This window comes from Corylus avellana, chromosome 5 (genome assembly GCF_965113065.1).
Source record: "Corylus avellana chromosome 5, dhCorAvel1.hap1.2, whole genome shotgun sequence".
Taxonomy (NCBI): Eukaryota; Viridiplantae; Streptophyta; class Magnoliopsida; order Fagales; family Betulaceae; genus Corylus; species Corylus avellana.
Window position 1 is genome coordinate 9,933,183 of NC_142494.1, and position 21,620 is coordinate 9,954,802.

A 21,620-nucleotide genomic window follows, 5' to 3' on the forward strand; every position below is an offset into this window, starting at 1 on the left:
CATCCTTCACCTCAACCTCCTCCACCTTAGGCTCCACCTTGAGCAAATCTTCGCGCTGCGACCTTATCAGATACTGCAAATGAGAGGCGTAGTAGCAATTTGTGAGATTTGGCGCCTGCCCCAGCTCCTTCTCTACCATGAACCAGATCAAACTAGCCCAATCCACCTTCTCGAAATGCCCTTCCTTGATCACTTTCGTCCAATTCAACACCTCGTTCGGCATCATCCACGTATCCTCATGCAAAAGCACCCAATTAGACACGAAATCCTCCACGAACCCTATCGACTCCGCCATAGATCCCCCAGCCTCCGCCTCTGCCTCCTCGTCCAGTAGCACCACATTCTTCTTCGCCGGCAACGGCAACTTTAACGCACGCGCCAAATCGGCCCGGTTGACGTTGACCCGACCCCCATTCACGTAGCTACACCGCGATTGGGGGTTGTAAATGGCGATCAGCTGCGCGAGGAGGTCCGCTCGGAGGTTCTTGTCGAACTCGATGTGGACAAAGTCCCATAGGCCGAGCCGCCTTAGAAGCTTCTCGTGGCTCTGGAAGTCAAGGGTTTTGGAAGGAATGAAAGGGATGGGCTTGAACGTTTCGACGAGGATCTCGAGCTTCTTCTGGGACTTTTCTCTATCGAGACGGCGCTTCACCCCTTTCCTCTTGCGTTTCGGGGCTCGGCGATAGACGGAGGTGATGGTGGACACGTGAGGGTCGGCGATTCGGGGAGAGAGAACCGGAAAAGGTTCTGGGTCGTCCTGGATTTGGTTTTGCTCGAATGGGTCTTGTGGATTTTGCGCGTCTTGTGGATTTTGCGGATTTTGATCGTCCTGGTGGGGATTCGGAGGTTCTAGGGTTAGGGTTTTGGGGGATTGGGGATGAGACTGTGGGTCTTGTAGGTCTTGTGGGTTTTGCTGGTTTTCTTCAGGCATGTTATCGTCTTGGGAGGCTATGGTTGGTCGCTCGGAATCAGTGGGAGAGCTCATGGTGGGTCGGAGAGAGTGTGGTGGAGTGGTGAAGGTGGAGCACGGGGGTTGAAGAAGGCAAGGACACGCCCAGTCTAACCAGATACACAGATACAGATATAGATTTAATTGACGTTTCTACCCCTACCGCCATTCCACGTCAGCAAAACATTACACTGGGACCCGGCTTCAATTTTATCATTTTTTAGTATTTCTTTTTTAAAAAAGTAAGAATGTTTATGGTGATGTTCTGTTCGAACTTCAAAGTAAATGGAATCCAAAGCATGATCAAATTGAATTCACTTGTACGTCTATCGAAATTAATAGGCTGTTTGTAAGTAGGGGTGGCTATTATTTTCGAGTCCTAGTACGTGGCTGACTAGTGTAGGATAAATATTAAAAAATAATAATAATAAATTAAATTTTTATGAGTTAATATTTATTTTTTAATGTCTTAAAATTTATTTTTGAATTTAAAACTAAAACTTAGGAAAGAAAGGTTAACCATTTAGGGATGGTATCACCTAAAAAGAATTTGATCATCCTAAATTTGGTGTTAATGCCTCAAATTTAGTACTAATACCTCAAATTTGAATTCCACTTTAATATCTCTCCTCTTCAATTAAAAAAAAGTAAAATGTCTGACGCTTGAGGCAGCCAAAAATCTCTATTCATTATTTTCGATAATTAATTGAAATTATTGGTTAATTCGGTTAATTAACTGATAACATTTCGATAAAAAAAAATTAAAAAAATTTCGGTTAAAACGATTTTATTAATCAGTTAATCATGAGTTTTTTTTTTTAGAGTCCCTACTATCTGGTCTAGCTCCTTTACAGCATCCAATAGTAAATCGACATGTTAGCTTGGAACACATAAACATGTCAACGAACTAAAACACAAGGTCCCCAAGGGGTAGCTCAAATTGTTGGAGACCACGCTTTATGAAGTGGAGGTCATTAGTTTAAATCTCCTTCCCCTTTTGTGTGGACATGTCCAAAAAAAAAACAAAAACAAAAACAAAATATATTTAAAAAAAAAATTAAAAATTAAAAATTAAAAATTAAAAAATAAATAAAAGAAATAAAAAAACCTACTTTCACCAGAAAAAAGCAACGCTACAGTGCAGAAGTCTCTCCCTCTTTGGAGCTTTCGCTCATGCCTGCGTTTGTTCGTGGGTTTTTGTTGTTCGTTAGTTTTGTGCTATTCTTTGCATAGAAAGGGTTTCAATTTCATCGATTTTTTCATGTTCTTTGATTCTGTACAACTCCTTGAAAGAATGGGTTTCGATTTTTTCGTCTTTTTCAATTCTGTACAAATCTCTGCACGAATGGGTTCTGAATGTTCATTGATTTTGTACAACTCTCTGCAAGAATGGGTTCTGATTTTGCCAAGGAATTGTGGTTTTTTCTAATCCAAACCAAGAAATAGGTGAGGCGTTTCTTGGTATATTCATTTTTCCGTGCTCTTGGGTTGTTTGTTTGTGTAAAAAATTATGGGAGCAATTCTTATTATGCGATGGGTAATGGGATTTTTATCCAATTGTTGCTATTTCTGTTTTCCATCTCTAAATTTTTATATTGAAATAATTCTTATTAGAATTTGCTGCAGCTATAATTATGGAAAGTTAGTGTTACACATGAAAATCGTCCCAAACTCTATGAATCTAAGGCCCAAAATGATATTATGAGCCCAGCCCAATGCCAGAGCCCTAAGCCCATCGTCATCGCTATTCTATGATGACCCAGGGTAGTCTACTCCCACCACGCTTGCAAAGATCATCAAGCTGACAATTTCGAGGTCAAACACACGCATTAATCACATCAATGGTTACCCACACTCTTAGATACTCATTGATTACAGGAACAGTTACGAATTGCTCTCGGATCAACATTCATGATAGTAGCCATTATGCACCATTCTCGGGGTCGACATTGGCTACAAGCATTCTCGGATCAATTGATATGACAGTTACGTGCTATTCTCGAGATTCGCACTAATGATAGTAGCGGTTTCACAATAACCGTAACGGCCAGGGAACGAAAATATTAATTCCTCCGTCCGTTACGCCCGGATCCCAGATCCTCTACCCAGTCATCATCACTACATCTACAACTACACCTATTAAAGGGTATGAATGTCAAGAAGACAAGTACACTACTCATTCTCACTAAACACTATACAGAACTCAGAAAATGATCTAACTTTAGAATCGGAGGAGGATTCGCCAGAACACCCCTACTGTATTCTCTTAACCCCATTTTTGTCTTGCAAATTAAAGAATAAATGACATCCGAAATTACTATCTCACCCCTTGAGTCCACTATACCGGAAACTGTACCAACAGTTTAGTGCCCTCTGTGGGAACGACTTTTATCGTTCTTACAAAATAAAAAATTCGTGATTATGGTGAACACAAGGTCTAGAAGTCAAGCTTGCCACAAGGAGTCAGCAATTCAAATCAATCAACGACCGCCGCCAACCCCCCAGATGGGAGGAAATAGGGAACGCATCTTCACTTTAGAGGCTCAAATGGTGCTCTTAGTTCAACAGAATGAGGAGCGGCACCGTCGTCTCCCAGCACAGTCTCAGTCCAAAGTCAATCGGAATGAGCATTAGGAGGAGCAAGAAAATCACAGCCATCACTTTAATGGCCACAGTCATCAAGTTGAAAGTCGTCATCGCCAGCATGGAGGCGATCCTTAAGACAATAATCGGAAAGAAAACTCAAAAAGAATGGTGGAGCCTGAAAAAGGTCAACCATCAACTGGCCCTCAGGATCAACCAGCGGTTAATCCGCAGAATGAGTTCAACAAAGCCTTGGCGGAGTTAGCCATGAGATGCGCCGCTATGGAGCGGAAGGAAAAGCACAAAACTGCCATAGTCAACAAGCTTTTTGCAGGGATGAAAATGCCATTCACCAAACAGGTGACTGACCATCAACTCCCCAATAAGTTCAAAGTACCCTAGATTTTGAGCTACAGTGAGGTTGGAGACCCAACTGAGCATTTGGAGAATTACCGTATGCACCTGGCACTCCACGTAATGCTCGATGAGATAGCATGCAGGGCCTTCCCCATGACTCTCTCGGGGAATGCCAGAGAATGGTTCTAGGGCTTAATGCCCAATTCCATAAGTACTTTCGAAGATCTTGCGCGGATCTTCCAGACCCAATTCTTAGGGTCAAAGGAAAAAGCCTTTCGAATATCTCCTAACACTCCATTAGCGAGAAGGAGAAAGCCTGAAAGAATTTATGATCCGCTTTAATCTGGAGAAATTGAAGGTGGAAGACCCCATTGACGGCTGGATATTTTTCGCCATCTACCAAGGTATCTCTCCCGAGGAGCCGGTGATGAGAAAACTTGCACGGAGGCAGCCTGACAATCTCCAAGACCTGCTAGACAAGGTAGAGGAATTCATCAATGAAGAAGAAACTTTGAAGCCGATGATATCAGCTCGAAAGTTGCCTAAAAAGTTCGAGGATAAGAAGAAGAAGAATAACAGAAGGATGGATGAGCCAAAGCCTTTCAAGAAAAGGTTCAATGACAATGACTTCACTCTGCTCAATGCCAACATTTATGAGGTCTTGATGGAAATAAAAAAAGACCCAGATTATAGAAGACCTCCCAGAATAGTAGGAGCTCCGCCGTCTTAACACCAGGATTGATATTGCAAATTTCACGAGGCAAATGATCATCACATGGAGGGTTGTATAGCGTTGAGACTCCTTATCAAGAAGTTCATTAAGAATGGCAAACTAGTCCAATTTCTGGGGGATCAGAGAGGAGCGGTCGCCAATAGAGAAAACTACGTCCAAGAGGTGAGTTACTGGAACCCAAGGAACCACCAACAGCATGAAAGGTATAGAAGTAGAAGTCTAGCGGAAGATTGCAGGGGTAGGAGTAGATATCCTCGAGAAAGCAGAGGAAGGCGGGATGAACCTAGGCAGGAATTTACACACCATGCCTGGGATCCTCAAAACCGAGCAACTGCCCAAGAGATTCATACCATTATAGGTGGATTCGTGGAGGGAGACAAATCACGAAGGGCAAGGAAGTCATACACCCGCCAAGTGAGCTCTTATGAAGTATATGCCTTAGAAAGACCGATGAAATAGCCTAAGAAAAACTCAATGATAATCGGATTCTCTGACGATGATTATGCAGGCGTGTCACTCCCACACACGGACTCCTTGGTAGTCACACTAACTATGGCAAACCACAACATCCATCGCATTTTGGTGGATGATGGGAGCTTAGTGGACATCCTTTACTGGTCCGCATTTAGAAAGTTGAATATAGGACAAGAGAAAATTGTTCCAACCAATTGCCCTCTGATGGGATTCACAAGAGAACATGTGCAACCGGTCGGATCCATCGAGTTGCCAGTCACGGCTGGTTCGTACCCGAGACAAGCCACAGTAGTGGTACGCTTCCAACTAGTCGATCGATCATCTGCCTACAATGCCATTATAGGAAGAACAGCTCTTAACGAGCTTAAAGCTATCACCTTGACTCCGCACCTCAAGATGAAGTTTCCAACAGACAACAGAGTTGGAGAAATAAGAGAACAACGAGTTGCCCGGCAATGCTATAACATTTCTATGAAGGAATGTTCCAAGAAATCAATCCCAAGAACTAGCCAAGAAGGAAGAAGATAGCAATTACAAGGCGGCGAGCCGGTCGAAGATTTGGAAGAATTTTCGGTTGGCGAGCCGAACAGAATGTCAAGGTTGGGTCTCAACTAGACCCCATGATGAAGGAGGAACTCATATCGTTCCTCCGAAAAAATAGCGACGTGTTCGTATGGAGCCACAAAGACATGCCGAGGATATCACCCACAGTGATGGTGCACATGCTAAATGCCGATCCAAGCTACAAACCTTTGCAGCAAAGACAAAGAGGATATTCTGTCGAGAAAAGCAAGGCAGCGTCCGAAGAAGTCAAGAAGTTATGCGAAGCCGGGTTTATCAAAGAAGTTCAATACACCACTTGGCTAGCCAATGTGGTATTGGTGAAGAAATCCAATGAGAAATGGAGGTTGTGTGTTGACTTCACCGACTTGAACAAAGCATGCCCCAAAGATAGCTACCTGCTACCACGGATAGACTTGCTTGTGGATTCAACTTGCGGACATGAACTTTTGAGTTTCATGGATGCATTCTCGGGATATAACCAAATATCCATGCATGAGTCAGATCAAGAAAAGACCGCCTTTATGACTGATACAGATTTGTATTGTCACCAAGTAATGCCTTTTGGATTAAAAAACACAAGAGCCACATATTAGAAATTTGTCAACAAGATGTTCTGGGAACAAATCGCCCAGGAACAAATTGGGTGGAATCGGAGGAGGATTCGCCGGAACCCCCCCCCAGCGTATTCTCTTACCCCCATTTTTGTCTTGCAGATTAAAGAAGGAACGCCATCCAAAATTACTATCTCACCACTTAGGTCCACCAAACCGGAAATTGTACCAATAGTTAGTATTGTTGGGTCATGGATTAGCCACCTAGGGCCCAACAATCCTTCCTGAACCATCCAACGTGTAACCCCTACTAAAATGGAACCAAGGCAAGAGTCAATCGGCCCAGCCCGATACATAGTCCAACAAGCCTTGGACTCTCCAAGCTTCTCAAGTAAGCTTTCACAATTCGCGATAAAACTGTCCAGCTATCAACACCAGACCGAGAAACGTGTACCGAAACCAACTTGGGCACACATATCCATGCCAGCAAGGCCAAATCGCATGATCCATGATCTTAGTCTCCTAAGATCGTGGAGCCACCAACAACCCATATCTTTTCATCAACGCTATACAGTAGATAAAGAAATGGGGCCGAGAATCAAGGGGTGATTAGCACCACCTGATGCCTATAAAAGGGAAGCTCCAATTCATAATCTGGTAATGGCAATTCTCTCTCAAGCTCTCATTGCATTTATATTCTCTATAAGCCTTTCACTGACTTAGGCATCGGAGCTATCCCCCGTCGACACACCACCAACAGCTATGATCCTATTCCTCTTTCTTTTGCAATCCGACGATTCCTCAGTCATCCTATCACTTGTTCGATGATTCCTCGGTCATCTTGTCACTCAGTAATTTGACTATTTGTCAGTCACCATTCCAGAAGTGTGCCACCTATCACTCGGTAATCTGACTGTTCATCGGTCACCATTCCAAAAGCATGCCACATCACTTCTAAAAAAATTGCCGTCAACAGTTTGGTGTTGTCTATGGCAACTTCAATTTTCATTAGTTCTTACCATTCATAATATGATATGGTGACTACGCATTCACACCCTCAGCTAGATGTTCAAGTTGGTATGGCTGGGACGACCAACCATCAGAACGCTCAGTTTGAAGGCTTTAGGAGGCACATGAACGAGTCCATGGAAGCGCTAAAGAAGCAAAATGAAGATCTTGCTACTCGACTTACTGCTGCTGAAGGCCGTAATAGCCAGAGGAACCAAGAACGTGAGGAGAGGTGTGAAAGGGATCGAGAGCGTGTGGTGAGGCGTGAACGGATCCATAGAGAGAAGCGAGTTGTTGGTCATGAAGATCACACAAGTTCAATTCAAGGCAGTCATCATACGTTTGTCTAGAATGAAGAGTGTTATAGTTTGTATGAACGGTTTAGACACAAAAGGCGGAGGCTATTATATTATTCAACTTATGTTAACCTAATACAGGCATCCTATTATATAGGATTACGGAAATACCATAAAGACTAAAATACCCCCAAAACCCTAATGACTCAAACCCTAACTCTTCTAACACTCCCCCTCAAGCTGGGGCATATACATTATATGAATCCAGCTTGGAAGATACAAGCAAACGAAAAACAACTAGAAAACATATTCTAACACTCCCCCTCAAGCTGGAACTGCTTGGACCACACAAGTTAATTAAATAAAACTTCAACGCCGGTCGAAAACTCGTTGGTAACTTGAACAACCATTTGATCGGTTCTCGCCGAAAAACACCAAGGCCGGTCGGATGCAACGATCACTTGATCGGTTCTCGCCGGAGAATCCAAGGCTGGTCGGATACATCGATCTTGGGATTGGTTCTCGCCGAAAAACACCAAGGCCGGTCGGATGCAACGATCACTTGATCGGTTCTCGCCGGAGAATCCAAGGCCGGTCGGATACATCAATCACAAACAACAAATAAACAACAATTTTTCACATGATTAACCAACCAGATTCGCCGGAAAACAGATACTGGAAAAACAAAACAAAACAAAAAATTCGCTGGAGCTTCGCTGGAAATACGCCGGAACTTTGTCGGGGCTTCAAAACTGGCCGGAAACACACAGAACTGGCCAGCGGTACCTAAAAACACTGAAAAACAGAACATAAACAGTCACTGGAGGCTTGCCGGAGACTCGCTGGAGCTCGCCGGAACTTGCCGGAGAAGACAGAACACTCTGACCACTTCAACAGCAGCAACTACAGAATCAATAGAGGGCCACACAGTAACGTTTCAACACCAAAAACATCAAATCGTCGAAATTTTTTTTTTTTTTTTTTTTCCGATGGCCGCTGCAACTTTTTCGGCCACCACAGAATACTCCAGCCACTTCAGACAAGACAGAAAACCACCACAGAACCATCTGGTCAGCATCACAGAACATCAAAAACAAACAAAATATATATATATTTTTTCACCGGAAGGAGTTTCGGTCACCCTAAAACAAGAACAAAACAGCTCTACGGAGCTCTTTGAAGGTACTGCCCGCCACCAAGTTGAAAACTTAACTACCCAAGAATCGAAACAAGCTCTGATACCATGTTATAGTTTGTATGAACGGTTTAGACACAAAAGGCGGAGGCTATTATATTATTCAACTTATATTAACCTAATACAGGCATCCTATTATATAGGATTACGGAAATACCATAAAGACTAAAATACCCCCAAAACCCTAATGACTCAAACCCTAACTCTTCTAACAAAGAGAATTGTGATGAATCTCGTCGCGAGCATGGATCTCATCATTCTCATCACAAGCATGATAGATCTCATCATGAGAATGAAAGGTCTCATCATGAAAGATGTCATGAGACCAATGTGAATTCGGATGTGGAAGATCTAAAAAAGAAGTGGGAGGATATGGCTAGGCAAATTGCTGATGGAGAGGATGGTTTGGCAGCCGAAGATTTGATGCAGAGTACCAATCTGCCCTTCACAGATCGGGCAATGAGGTACCCCATCCCTGACAGGTTCAAAGTTCCCCGAGTGGACAAGTATGATGGGAATGGGGATCCCACCAACCATATGGAGAGCTTCCGAGCTTACCTCATTCTCCATGGTACCTCCAAAGAGATTGCATATTGAGCTTTCCCTTTGACCTTGAAGGGAGTTGCCAAGGACTGGTTCGAGAGATTGGCTCCTAAATTCATGGACAGTTTTAAAACCTTCGGACGCTTATTTTTGAGCCAGTTTCTGGCAATCTAAAAGCGGACGAAGAATCCAGTTTACCTGCTGTCCCTCCAGTAGGGGAAGGACAAGTCGTTGAAGGACTATATGCTGAGGTTTAACTGGGAAAAGCTGATTGTAGAAGATGTGAGTGACAAAATGGTGCTTTCAGCTTTGATGATAAGGATCAAAACTGAAGGGCCACTAATGGCCGAGCTTGCTCGAAGACTGAAGATGGGAACTCTTAGGCAGTTCATGAACAAAGCCGAGGAGTTCATCAACCAAGAGGAAACCATTGGGGTTTTATTAAAGTCCAAAATCGAGGCTACCTCAGCTAAGGACAACAGCGGAAAAGTAGTATTGGAGAGTTTTGGGAAGAAGAGAAAGGAGGAGAAAGCACCTCTGAAGAGTCTGCAAATGGAGGTGGAGCCACAGCGCCAGCAAAGCCAAAAATTGACTCCTTTGAATACCAGCGTTACCGAGGTACTCATGGAGATCAAAGGTGATCCAACGTTTAGATGGCCAATGAAGATGAGGACTCTTTCATACAAGCACACCAATCAAAAGTATTGTGAGTATCACAATGACAATGGTCATCTCACCAAGGAGTGTATATCTATGGCCATGAGATAGAAAACTTTATTAGGAACGGTAGGTTGGTGAGGGTTTTGGCTGATGAAAGGAATAGAGGTAGAGAGTCTCAAGAGCCTTTACGGCGAATGGTAACAACGAAGCCCTTGAAGGAAGGCAGGATGATCGTGCTGTGAGGCCAAGACATGATGCCGAGCCGAGGATAGCTTGGGAAGGCCACCAAAACCCCCGGAATCAAGATGTGATAGGAGAGATCCACACAATCTCTGGTGGGTTACCTGGTGGAGGCGAGTCCAATTTGGCAAGGAAGGCTCATGCAAGCAAAGTGAATGTAGATGACGTTCTGTTTCTTGAAAGGCCTTCTAAAGCCCAAAAGAAGGACCCAATGATCCTATCATTCTCGGAGGGGGTAGCAATGCCCCACGATGACGCGCTAGTTGTGATGGTAATAATGGTGAATCACGCCATTCACCGAATTCTGGTGGATAACGAAAGCTCAGCTGATAATACTGGCCAGTTTTCAAACAAATGGGAATAGATCGGGAGAGGATCAAACCATTTGGCACACCAATGGTTGGATTTGCAAGAGAGCAAGTCCAACCCATAGGGCTCATCTCTCTTCCTATTACAGTGGGAACAGCCCCAAAATAAGCAATAGTAATGGTGGATATCCTAGTGGTTGACCAACCATCTGCCAATAACACAATTATCGGTCGGCCGTCATTGAATAAGTTGAAAGCTATAACTTCAACTTACCACCTGAGGATAAAATTTCCGACAGAGGATGGAGTCGGGGAAGTCAAAGGAGACCAAGTCGCAATGAGAAAGTGTTACAACACTTCTCTAAAGAAACCCTCAGAATCTGCGCCCCTAACGATCACTAGTGTGGGTAGCAGAAAAGAGGGTGAACTAGCCAAGGAGCTGATAGACATATCGATAGGGGAAGGCAAAGTTTTGAAGATCGGTTCACAACTGGCCCTAGAAGTCCGAGATAGCCTCGTCAGCTTTCTTTGAAAAAACGTTGAAGTCTTCGCTTGGACATATGAAGACATGCTAGGGATTAGTCCCGAAGAAATACTTCACTAGTTGAATGTGGATCCAATGATGAAGCCGGTGAAACAGAAAAGAAAAAAGTTTGCTCCTGAGCAAAACATGGCCATAGCAAAAGAAATGGAGAAGCTGCTTAAGGCTCAATTCATCGAAGAAGTCTATTACCCTAATTGGTTGACCAATGTAGTGTTGGTCAAGAAGTCCAATGGGAAATGGAAGATGTGCGTGAATTTCATCGATCTCAACAAGGCATGCCCAAAAGAAAGCCTTCCACTACCGTGGATTGATGTGCCGGTGCATTCGACAGCTAGATATGGGATACTCAGCTTTATGAATGCATTTTCTGGGTACAACCATATTTACATGCATCTAGCTGATCGAGAGAAGACCCCCTTCATCACCGACCAAGGTTTGTACTACTACAAAGTCATGCCTTTTGGTCTGAAGAATGTAGGAGCAACCTACCAGAGGCTGGTCAACAAAATGTTCCGAGGACAAATCGGACGTAACATGGAGGTCTATGTTGATGATATGCTCGTCAAGAGCGTGTTGCCACTAGATCACACACATGATTTGCAAGAAACACTTAAGACATTGAGGCAATACGGGATGAAGCTGAATCCCACGCAGTGTGCTTTTGGACTTTCCTCAAGGAAGTTCCTCGGTTACATGGTATCAAACTGAGGAATTGAAGCCAACCCTCAAAAGATTCAAGCTATCCTAGATATGCAATCCCCGAAGAATACGAAGCAACTCCAACAGCTGACAAGCAAGATTGCAGCATTGAACATATTCATTTCTTGGTCGACCGACAAGTGCCTCCCTTTCTTCAAGATCTTGAGAAAGGCATTCGAGTGGTCTGAGGAATGTGAACAAGCCTTTGAGCAGCAGAAGAAGTATTTGGCTAGCCCACCACTGCTTAGCCGAACTGTTCCCGGGGAAGCACTATACCTGTACTTAGCCGTATCTCCTACTACAGTTAGTGCAGCTTTAGTCCGAGATGAAGAAGGTGTACAGAAGCTAGTGTACTTCATCAGCTGAACCTTGGTGGAGCTAGAGTAGTACTAATCACACTAGACGAAGAAGAGTTGTTTAGTTCTTTGAGGTTGGAATTCAAGACTACCAACAACGAGGCCGAGTATGAAGTGGTCTTGGCGGGACTTAGCTTGGCTCGGGAAATGGGAGCAGAATTCGTGGAGGTACGAAATGACTCTCAAATCATTGTTGGAAACATCCGAGGGGAGTTTGAAGCCAAAGGTGAGAAGATGAAGTTGTACTTGGCAAAGGTACAAAACATGCAAAAAAATTTCAAAAAATTCCGCATCATCAAGGTCCTGAGGCAGGAGAATGAGAGAGCTGATCATTTGGCTTAGATGGGTTCATCAATGGAAGACAGTGTGGAAGAAACCGAAGAACTAGTGTAAATTCTACTCAAGCCTGCCATAACTGAGGAGCTCATGATTCTAGCAATAGAGGCAATGCCCAAATGGGCAAAGGACTAGTAGAGTACTTGGAGAAGGGTACTCTTCCAGTCGACAAGAAAAAAGCAGTCCCACTTAGGACTAAGGCTGCTCGGTTTACCATAGTGAATGGAACCCTCTACAAATGAGGTTTCATGTTACCCCTCCTCAATTGTGTCTCCATGGAGGAGGGTGATTACATTCTTCAAGAGATTCATGAAGGCATATGTGGCAGTCACCCAGGAGTGAGAGTTTTGGCACACAAAGCAGTCAGAGCAGGATTCTACTGGCAGAACATGAGTCAAGACTTGATGAAAACAGTCAGGACTTGCGAAAAATGCCAACTTTTCGCCAATGTTTCCAAGCAACCCCCCAAGGAGTTAAGTTGAATTTCCTCACCTTGGTCTTTCTCGCAATGGGGGAGGATATAGTAGGATCGCTACCCCAAGGAAAAAGGGGTGTGCGGTTTGCAGTGGTAGTTGTTGATTACCTCACAAAATGGGCAGAAGTGGAGGCCCTAGTAAACATCACAACCAAGAGCATAGAGCGGTTCCTTTGGAGGAATGTCATCTGTCGTTATGGCCTTCCACACGCATTCATCATGGATAACCGCAAGCGATTTGACTGTGATTCATTCTGACAATGGTGTGCCGAGCTCCACATCAGAAACTATTTCTCATCCCCGGGACATCCTCAAGCGAATGGGCAAGTAGAAGCCACCAATAAGGCCATTGTTGTGCAAATTTATTTAACTCGCAAGTGCACGAATCGATTGTAGTTTTATGGATTGCAAGTGCGAGGTCGATCCCACAGAGAATTGTATTTTTGAAAGAGCAATTTATATCTAAACTAATTAAATCCTAATCTAGTTCCAAAAGGGTTTTTGATTTTTGAGTTTTGAAAATTAAAGGATAAACATAAACTAAATAAAATAAGTAAATCTAAGGATAAAGGTACTAAGGTTTGGAAATTCACACTCACCAAATCATAACAACATACTTTATGTTCATCAATATTAATCCGAAGTTCTCACAAATTAAATCATAAATATGTTTTACTATGCTTTAAAGAATTAATCAAAACCATCCCATGTATCCATTCATTGACCAAATCACAAAAGGAATCCAAATTCAATTGAAACACCAGATGTATCCATAGAACAAATCACAAGGGATATCCAATTTTTATGAGTTAAAAGCTAAGCAATTAATCATATGAAATTATCTCAAATCATCAAATGTATCCTTGAATCACAAGAGATATCCAAGAATCACTCCATACAATTGATTAGAAGTAAAACAATTGAAATATAAAACCCAATAAAATCAGAATAATAAAAACTTACATAAAAGTATTGATGTTCTTCATCGGTGAGGCTTCATCTCCAACCTTAGTTGGGAATTTAGCTCCACATAAAAATAAAATCTAAACCTAAACCTAAACCTAAAGAAAAACTAAACAAAAGAATTTTGCTCTCTGGGATTGTCTCTCCTTTCTTGAATGCAAAGAAGTCTATTTATAGGCTTAGAGAAGTCCTAGAAGCCCAAGTAAACCTAGATAATTCGGAAGTCTGTCTCCCAGTCAAAATAGAAGTCTGAAATCGGAATAGGATTCGTCCAGATTTGTGTCCTTTAATTGCGGGGCGATTTTGACATAGTAACTGTACGAATTACGAAAATCCTATTTCACAACAAATTGTAGTATTTTGAGATAGCTTTCCAATTCCGTTTGAATCACTACAATCCGATATTTGAGCGGAGAGTTATGGTCAAAATACTAAGACATGTGCAGAATCTAAATTTGAATCCGATCCAAAATCTTATTCAATCTGAACTTGAATCTGATTTAACCTTTTCTTGGATTTGGTTAGACTTAACCACACAATCTAGGTCTTCTCAAAGTATGCTTTCTTCCAAACTTCGCATTTTTCCCTTTAAAGCTGCAGTTTTTCTTCAATAACCTACAAAACACTAAAAACACAAAACTAACACAAAATATTAAATAACGACACAGCTAAAGGATTAACTAATGTAAATAAAGGGGTCCAAATATGCAATATTTGGCACTTATCAAACACCCCCGAACTTACATTTTGCTAGTCCCTTAGCAAAACAAAACAAAAAGTAAAATGAAAGCAAGAAACATAAATCCTCTTTCGTGGGAGAGACGATTGCATTTAGCATATGCAACAAGCCTTTTAAACCCCTAGGCATCCCTAGTGGACGAGTGAAGTCTCGTGAGGGCTTAACAGGAATGATACCCACAAACATTGTGCACTATGTTGTTAACAAGAAAGAAGTTTCACATAAACCATGGTTCTTATTCATGAGCAAACTTAAAAAGACAAACACCATAATAACAGTCAAAAGGAAATCCAAAATCAAATTACTCATAAATGGACAATTGAGACCTCATATGTTCTAAAAAGTGTAAAGTGTAATTAGCATACAATCATGAAGCTTTCTGCTTAAACTCAAGACAAGTTCCATAAAATTTGAAAGAATCCCTAACAAATGAAACCACAGAGGCAAGATATGCATTTTTTTTTTTTTTTTAATAGGCCTTGCAATGTCTAACTCCCTTAAGCTTTCTAATTGACTCATGTAACAAGTGTTAGGCCAATGACTCCCAAGCCAGGTGGCTTTAGGGCACTAGATGTAGAACATCTCTAAGAGCTTACTAACTTAAGTCAAAAAGGCTACGAAGTCAGATTAGCCATATCATAAATTAACACTGAACTTCACACCTTTTGACGCGAACACTCAATGCTTAACGAGGCAAGAGGTCCGGTTACTCAGTGAAAAACTCAACATGATCTTTATTTTCTTTTTGCTTCTCTTTTTTTATTTATTTTTCTTCTTCTTTTTTTTTTTTTATATATATATCTTGCAAGCCAATGGTTATTCATCAATAGGTCATCCAACAAATCTCAAAGAGAACAAGCTTAAGCTAAAACATCATACCTCACAGAAAACATGCTAATGTGCTCATAAAAATTTATTTCAAAACAAGTGAAATCTCTTTTACCTAAAAATAAGTCAAATGACTCAAACTTCTAATGACATAATGATGATGTTCAACCCTTTAAGCAAGCTAATGAAATGCAAATCACAGTTATAGTTTAACTCAAACTTGACAACAACATAGCACAATTTTTCTTTTTCTTTTTTTTTTTTTTCAATTTTTTAACACAAAATGATAAATAAAAATAAACAAATAAGAACAAAAATAAATAGACAAAGTGTTTTTCCATACCCCCAAACTTGAATTACACATTGCCCTCAATGTGTAGTATAGAAATACATTACCGGAAGTAAAGAAATCTCAAGGTATGAAAAAGGCTAGGGCGTCCCCCAAACTTAAACACCAAGACACCTGTCAACAAAAACTAAGAGCAATATTTTTTTTTTTCACAAAAACAAAACATCAAAAGATTAATTGCTGTTAGAAACAAAAACAAATAAAAAGAAATGCAATATAATGAAAAAGGAAAGAAAGAATTTGTGGAGTGAAGTGCAGAAAATAAACTGGAGGAGAAAACTTTACAGTGCTTCCCCCTATCATGCGGATGTCCAACCAATCCCTTCCACCCCTTCTTCTTCAAAACTTCATACCCCTCTGGAAGGATGTTTCGCCATCTTATGTAGAATTTCTTGCTTTGAAGGATCGTCTTAGGAAAGTGGTTCCTAGATTTGTGTGCTTGTGTGCACAAGTCCTTGAGTATCTTGACATAAAATGGCTCTTTGAAATATTTAGGCGCTGAAGCTTTGGGCTCTTGATGTGTCTCAAGAGGGACAGTGATGCTGGCAGGAGCTTCAGTACTCACTTCCATGTCACTGGGCAGATTAGGATCCATTGGGGGCTCATTATTCTCAGGGTGCTCAACTTGCTCCTCTTTCTCTTCCTCCTCTTTGTTAGCCACAATTTCCTCACTCTCAAGTGTGATGGTGACTTGGGCATGCTCATGATAAGAATTTTCGGAATCATCCTCATCAATCATGTAGTGCCTTTCAGCCATCAGCTGACTTTGAAGCTCTTCTTCCTCTATTCTGTTGAAGTCAGCAACTAGATGACTGATCTGTCCTTCTATCTTGGTCATGGCCTGCTTAAGTTCTTGTATGTCTCTGCCATTAGCCATGTTGGACTTCCTCAGCTCCTGCACAGCTTGGGAATTGCTCATGGTAGCATTCTTCATATCTTGTATGTTCTTATCCATTGATTGCATGAATGCTTTCATCATGTCTGCCAGTGATGACTGTGGTGCAGGCTGTGACACTTGAGTGGCAGACTGATAAACAGGCGGTTGAGCTTGATAATCGAACTGCGAATATTCTGACTGGTACAATTCATCAAATTGGTGAGCATAATTTCCTGTAGCCGGAGCTGATCCTGAGAAATCAAATTGGTTGCTCCAGTCCGGGTTATAACAATTGAAATTTGAATCAAACCCCGGGCTGGAGAAACCGGTGTTCATTTGTTCATATGAAAAGTTAGATCTAGCTGCTCTGATTTGGTCTAATTTGTCCCATAAGTCGTTGAGCTCAGCTCGCAAATCTGGACAATTGTTCTCCTCATGATAAGGATTGAAACAAAATGAACATGGTTTAGGTGGGTAAACATTTTGAGGGTAGTTGGTAGGAGCTGGTGTCCTACAACTAGGAGAGGCATTAAAATCATTAAAATGAAAATTCATGCTTCTCCTCACTTTTTAGCATGCAGATATCCCACATAAAACATTAACCAAATTTTTTTTTTTAAATAAAATAAACTAAAAGAACAGCTAACACAATAAAAAAAAATGAAAACTAAAATTTAAAAACTCACAAAAAGGACCAAAAAATAAATTTTTGGCAAAGATCTACAGAACTGCTGCCTTTGCTATGAGTGCGCTCAATCGCGCTGATTGGGGAAGGTGCTGCGGGAGAACTGTAAAACAAGCCAAAAAAAATAAATAAAAAAATAACAAGAAAAATCTTTTTTTTTTTTTTTTTAATTTATTAGTAACACGAATAAAACAAAACAAATTGCAGAAAAATAAAATCCTACTTATAACTAGTAGAAGAATAAAACTAATTTAGAAATAAATTGGTTTCAAAATTTGAACAATTCCCCGGCAACGGCGCCAAAAACTTGTTGTGCAAATTTATTTAACTCGCAAGTGCACGAATCGATTGTAGTTTTATGGATTGCAAGTGCGAGGTCGATCCCACAGAGAATTGTATTTTTAAAAGAGCAATTTATATCTAAACTAATTAAATCCTAATCTAGTTCCAAAAGGGTTTTTGATTTTTGAGTTTTGAAAATTAAAGGATAAACATAAACTAAATAAAATAAGTAAATCTAAGGATAAAGGTACTAAGGTTTGGAAATTCACACTCACCAAATCATAACAACATACTTTATGTTCATCAATATTAATCCGAAGTTCTCACAAATTAAATCATAAATATGTTTTACTATGCTTTAAAGAATTAATCAAAACCATCCCATGTATCCATTCATTGACCAAATCACAAAAGGAATCCAAATTCAATTGAAACACCAGATGTATCCATAGAACAAATCACAAGGGATATCCAATTTTTATGAGTTAAAAGCTAAGCAATTAATCATATGAAATTATCTCAAATCATCAAATGTATCCTTGAATCACAAGAGACATCCAAGAATCACTCCATACAATTGATTAGAAGTAAAACAACTGAAATATAAAACCCAATAAAATCAGAATAATAAAAACTTACATAAAAGTATTGATGTTCTTCATCGGTGAGGCTTCATCTCCAACCTTAGTTGGGAATTTAGCTCCACATAAAAATAAAATCTAAACCTAAACCTAAACCTAAAGAAAAACTAAACAAAAGAATTTTGCTCTCTGGGATTGTCTCTCCTTTCTTGAATGCAAAGAAGTCTATTTATAGGCTTAGGGAAGTCCTAGAAGCCGAAGTAAACCTAGATAATTCGGAAGTCTGTCTCCCAGTCAAAATAGAAGTCTGAAATCGGAATAGGATTCGTCCAGATTTGTGTCCTTTAATTACGGGGCGATTTTGACATAGTAACTGTACGAATTACGAAAATCCTATTTCACAACAAATTGTAGTATTTTGAGATAGCTTTCCAATACCATTTGAATCACTTCAATCCGATATTTGAGCGGAGAGTTATGGTCAAAATACTAAGACATGTGCAGAATCTAAATTTGAATCCAATCCAAAATCTTATTCAATCTGAACTTGAATCTGATTTAACCTTTTCTTGGATTTGGTTAGACTTAACCACACAATCTAGGTCTTCTCAAAGTATGCTTTCTTCCAAACTTCGCATTTTTCCCTTTAAAGCTGCAGTTTTTCTTCAATGACCTACAAAACACTAAAAACACAAAACTAACACAAAATATTAAATAACGACACAGCTAAAGGATTAACTAATGTAAATAAAGGGGTCCAAATTTGCAATATTTGGCACTTATCAGCCATCTTCAAAATTTTGAAGAAAAAACTTGGTGAGCGCAAGGGAGACTAGGCTGAGGATCTCCCTGAAGTTCTTTGGGTGTACCGAACCACGAAGAAGATGCCAATCGAAGAAACCCCTTACGCTTTAGCCTTCGGGACTGAAGCATTTTTTCGGGTTTATTCTTTTCCTTTTTATTTTATTATGAAGATGATTAGCATCAAACTTATGTGTAACTAAATACTTTAGTAGGGTTTTGATATCCACCACTAATCATACTCAAATAATATAACAATATGCCAATGTTCCTATCATATTGAGATTACTTAATGTTTGCCAACTTAAAGGCGTGGGTGTATACTCCTTAAGCTATTGATTTCCCTAATCAGCGAATTAGGCATGAGCGTATACTCTAATTCTTTTCTTTCTCAAAGGATTTAGCATGGATGTATACCAAGTTGTTCCTTAAGAAAGCATAAATTCAACGAAAATCGACAAACACACGAGGCCTAGGGCATGGGTGTATACTCCTGGTTCCCCATGTTGATTACCCCAAGAATCTGTAAGGATATCTTTTGTTACTCTACTAAGCCCAAGACTCAATCATCCAAATTGACTTAAATAACTAATCCATACCACATGCATATATTGGCCACACACATTCATATGAGGAATTCAATAAAGCAGGAAATAATCAAATTAAGCATCACAATATGATTATCATAAAAGCATCAATATTGAAATATTAAAGAGACATGATTAAGGCTTAAATCTAACCCTACTAAAGTATTTAGTTACATATAAGTTTGATGCTAATCATCTTCATAATAAAATAAAAAGGAAAAGAATAAACCCAAAAAAACGCTTCCTTGAAGAGCCGTCAATCCTTCTCCTACAGCTTCCTCTCTAAATTGTGTGTTTAATTTGTGAGGCTTATAGGTCTATTTATAGGCTTAGAAATGACCTAGAAATCCTAGTAAACTCGTAGGTTTAAAGCCCAAAAGAAAACTGTCATCAACAAGTATGATTATAATATCTACAAGCTAATGTTGTGTTTCTTATTTCTAGATGTAAGATTTTGGGAGAGCTTGGAAATGGTTCAACAAAAATTGTAAAAACAAAGCTTGGGCAGTGGAACAAACCAAACATGCTAACTGGAAAATATATATATATAACCTCACCTTGCTGGAAGGAACAAACCAACAAACAAATCGACAAAGATTTGCAACCCAAAATACGGTGGTGTTGGGCAGGGTCGATGGCTAATGGGCATTGGGCAGTGGTAGTAGGGATTTGGTGTTGGGTAGGGGCATGTCTTTACATTGTGTTAGGGATGAATAAGATAAAAAAATGGTTTTTTTTTTTCTTTGAATTTAAAGATCCATTGTTTTTGTTCATATTTTTTTAAGTGTATCTAGCTGTCTCTAAGGGATAGCTCAATCGACTGTAAACCACGCCTCATGAAGTGAAGCTCACTAATTCGAATCCCCCCTCCCCCTTCCCTTGTGTGGGCATGTCAAAAAAAAAAAAAAAAATCAAGTGTATCTAGCTAACGTGTACCTATTCTATTGGTTGCTGTAAAAGTGGCCTTTTGCAGCCAGACGTGATAGAAGACTTTCTCCTTTTTTTAACCATGAGTTTTTTGAATTTGGCTAAAAACTGATTGTTTTGGGGATCAAATTGCTTTTTTGGGCTAAAATAGCTTATTGGACAAAAAATAAATTTAAATGGGCCCATTAATTAACACAATAAGAGTCCACCATACATATGTTCTACCAAAAAAAAATTTTTATCGGTTAATCGGTTAACTAATAAAAAAAAATAATTATATTGATTAACAGAATCGAACTGACTTCGTTATAAAAATCTTTAACCGATTACCGATTGACTTCTAGTGGTAGGCAGTTTGTGTTGGTTCTGTTGCAATCCGTAGGTAGTAAACGATTAATCTGCCCACCCCTATTTGTAATAATCCTATTTATATATAAAATTTAGGATAAATAAAATATTCAAATTTATAACTTTTTATAGTCGATATTTCAAATCAAGAGAACTCATACATTTGATCGTGTAATGATATGGTATAGGACCTATAATTAGTACGATCTTTCACAAAAACAAAAAGAATATTTCCCTTTTTTTCTAATTTGTTTCTTCTTCCATGTGAAATGTTAAGTGAACTCTTAGTGTTTTTGGGGCCTTAAATGGATACTGTTTTATAAAAATCAGGTGAAAGAAATAAATGTTAGTTTCTTTTTTGTTTTCTTTTATAAAAGAGAAATTATTGGTGTCAATAATTTGTCCATATTTCTCTCATATTTCCTTCAAATTCAATAGATCAATTATTAGATTTGTGGAATTCATTATTAACTTATGTAGAGTTCAAATTCAATATATCAACTATTATATTTCCTACATTTTTTTTTTGTGGGTCTTTTTCTAACATAAGTCGAGCTTGAGCGAGTAGTGCTTGTTCAAGCTTAGCTCATTGAATTTTGCGTCGAACTCGAGCTTAACATGAGCCCCATTTCATGTCCAAGCTTGGCTTGCCAGGGTTGGTACCCTATCCAAGCTCAAGCTTGGAAATTTTTGCTAAGCTTGAGCCCAATACTCGAGCTCGAGCTCGACTTGTATCAGATTATTTAAATTTTGTAGTATAAAAAAAAAATCAAAGAAACAAA

At 40.0% G+C, this 21,620-nt stretch overlaps 3 protein-coding genes and 1 pseudogene across 5 annotated transcripts in view; 3 read left to right on the forward strand and 1 right to left on the reverse strand.

Annotated features, from left to right (window-relative positions):
• LOC132183178 (uncharacterized) overlaps nucleotides 1–1,055 on the reverse strand; it is a gene marked incomplete in the record, with an annotated part of 9,672 nt that extends 8,617 nt beyond the window's left edge. For all 3 annotated transcript variants that reach the window (XM_059596586.2, XM_059596582.2, XM_059596583.2), the window contains 1 exon segment: nucleotides 1–1,055. In XM_059596586.2, the coding sequence (XP_059452569.1) occupies nucleotides 1–985 (985 nt within the window).
• Nucleotides 1,056–3,700: 2,645 nt separating this feature from the next.
• On the forward strand, nucleotides 3,701–5,081 carry LOC148585373 (uncharacterized; annotated as a pseudogene).
• Nucleotides 5,082–5,174: 93 nt separating this feature from the next.
• On the forward strand, nucleotides 5,175–5,624 carry LOC148585374 (uncharacterized). The gene has a single exon (XM_088516734.1). It carries the CDS (start codon nucleotides 5,175–5,177, stop codon nucleotides 5,622–5,624), a length of 450 nt encoding a protein of 149 aa, XP_088372860.1.
• A 6,131-nt stretch (nucleotides 5,625–11,755) lies between these two features.
• On the forward strand, nucleotides 11,756–13,129 carry LOC148585375 (uncharacterized). The gene is made up of 3 exons (XM_088516735.1): nucleotides 11,756–12,040; nucleotides 12,148–12,315; nucleotides 12,725–13,129. The coding sequence occupies exons 1-3, from the start codon at nucleotides 11,756–11,758 to the stop codon at nucleotides 13,127–13,129; spliced, it is 858 nt and encodes a 285-aa protein (XP_088372861.1).
• The last annotated feature ends 8,491 nt before the right edge of the window (nucleotides 13,130–21,620 follow it).

Bases quoted from the DNA above. Each gene is read 5' to 3' on its own strand.
- LOC148585374 (XM_088516734.1), top strand. From the start codon at position 5,175: ATGGCAAACCACAACATCCATCGCATTTTGGTGGATGATGGGAGCTTA.
- LOC148585375 (XM_088516735.1), top strand. From the start codon at position 11,756: ATGCAATCCCCGAAGAATACGAAGCAACTCCAACAGCTGACAAGCAAG. The intron at 12,041-12,147 runs GTACAGAAGCTA...TTGGAATTCAAG, and splicing joins TAGTCCGAGATGAAGAAGGT to ACTACCAACAACGAGGCCGA. The intron at 12,316-12,724 runs GTACAAAACATG...CATATGTGGCAG, and splicing joins TGAAGTTGTACTTGGCAAAG to TCACCCAGGAGTGAGAGTTT.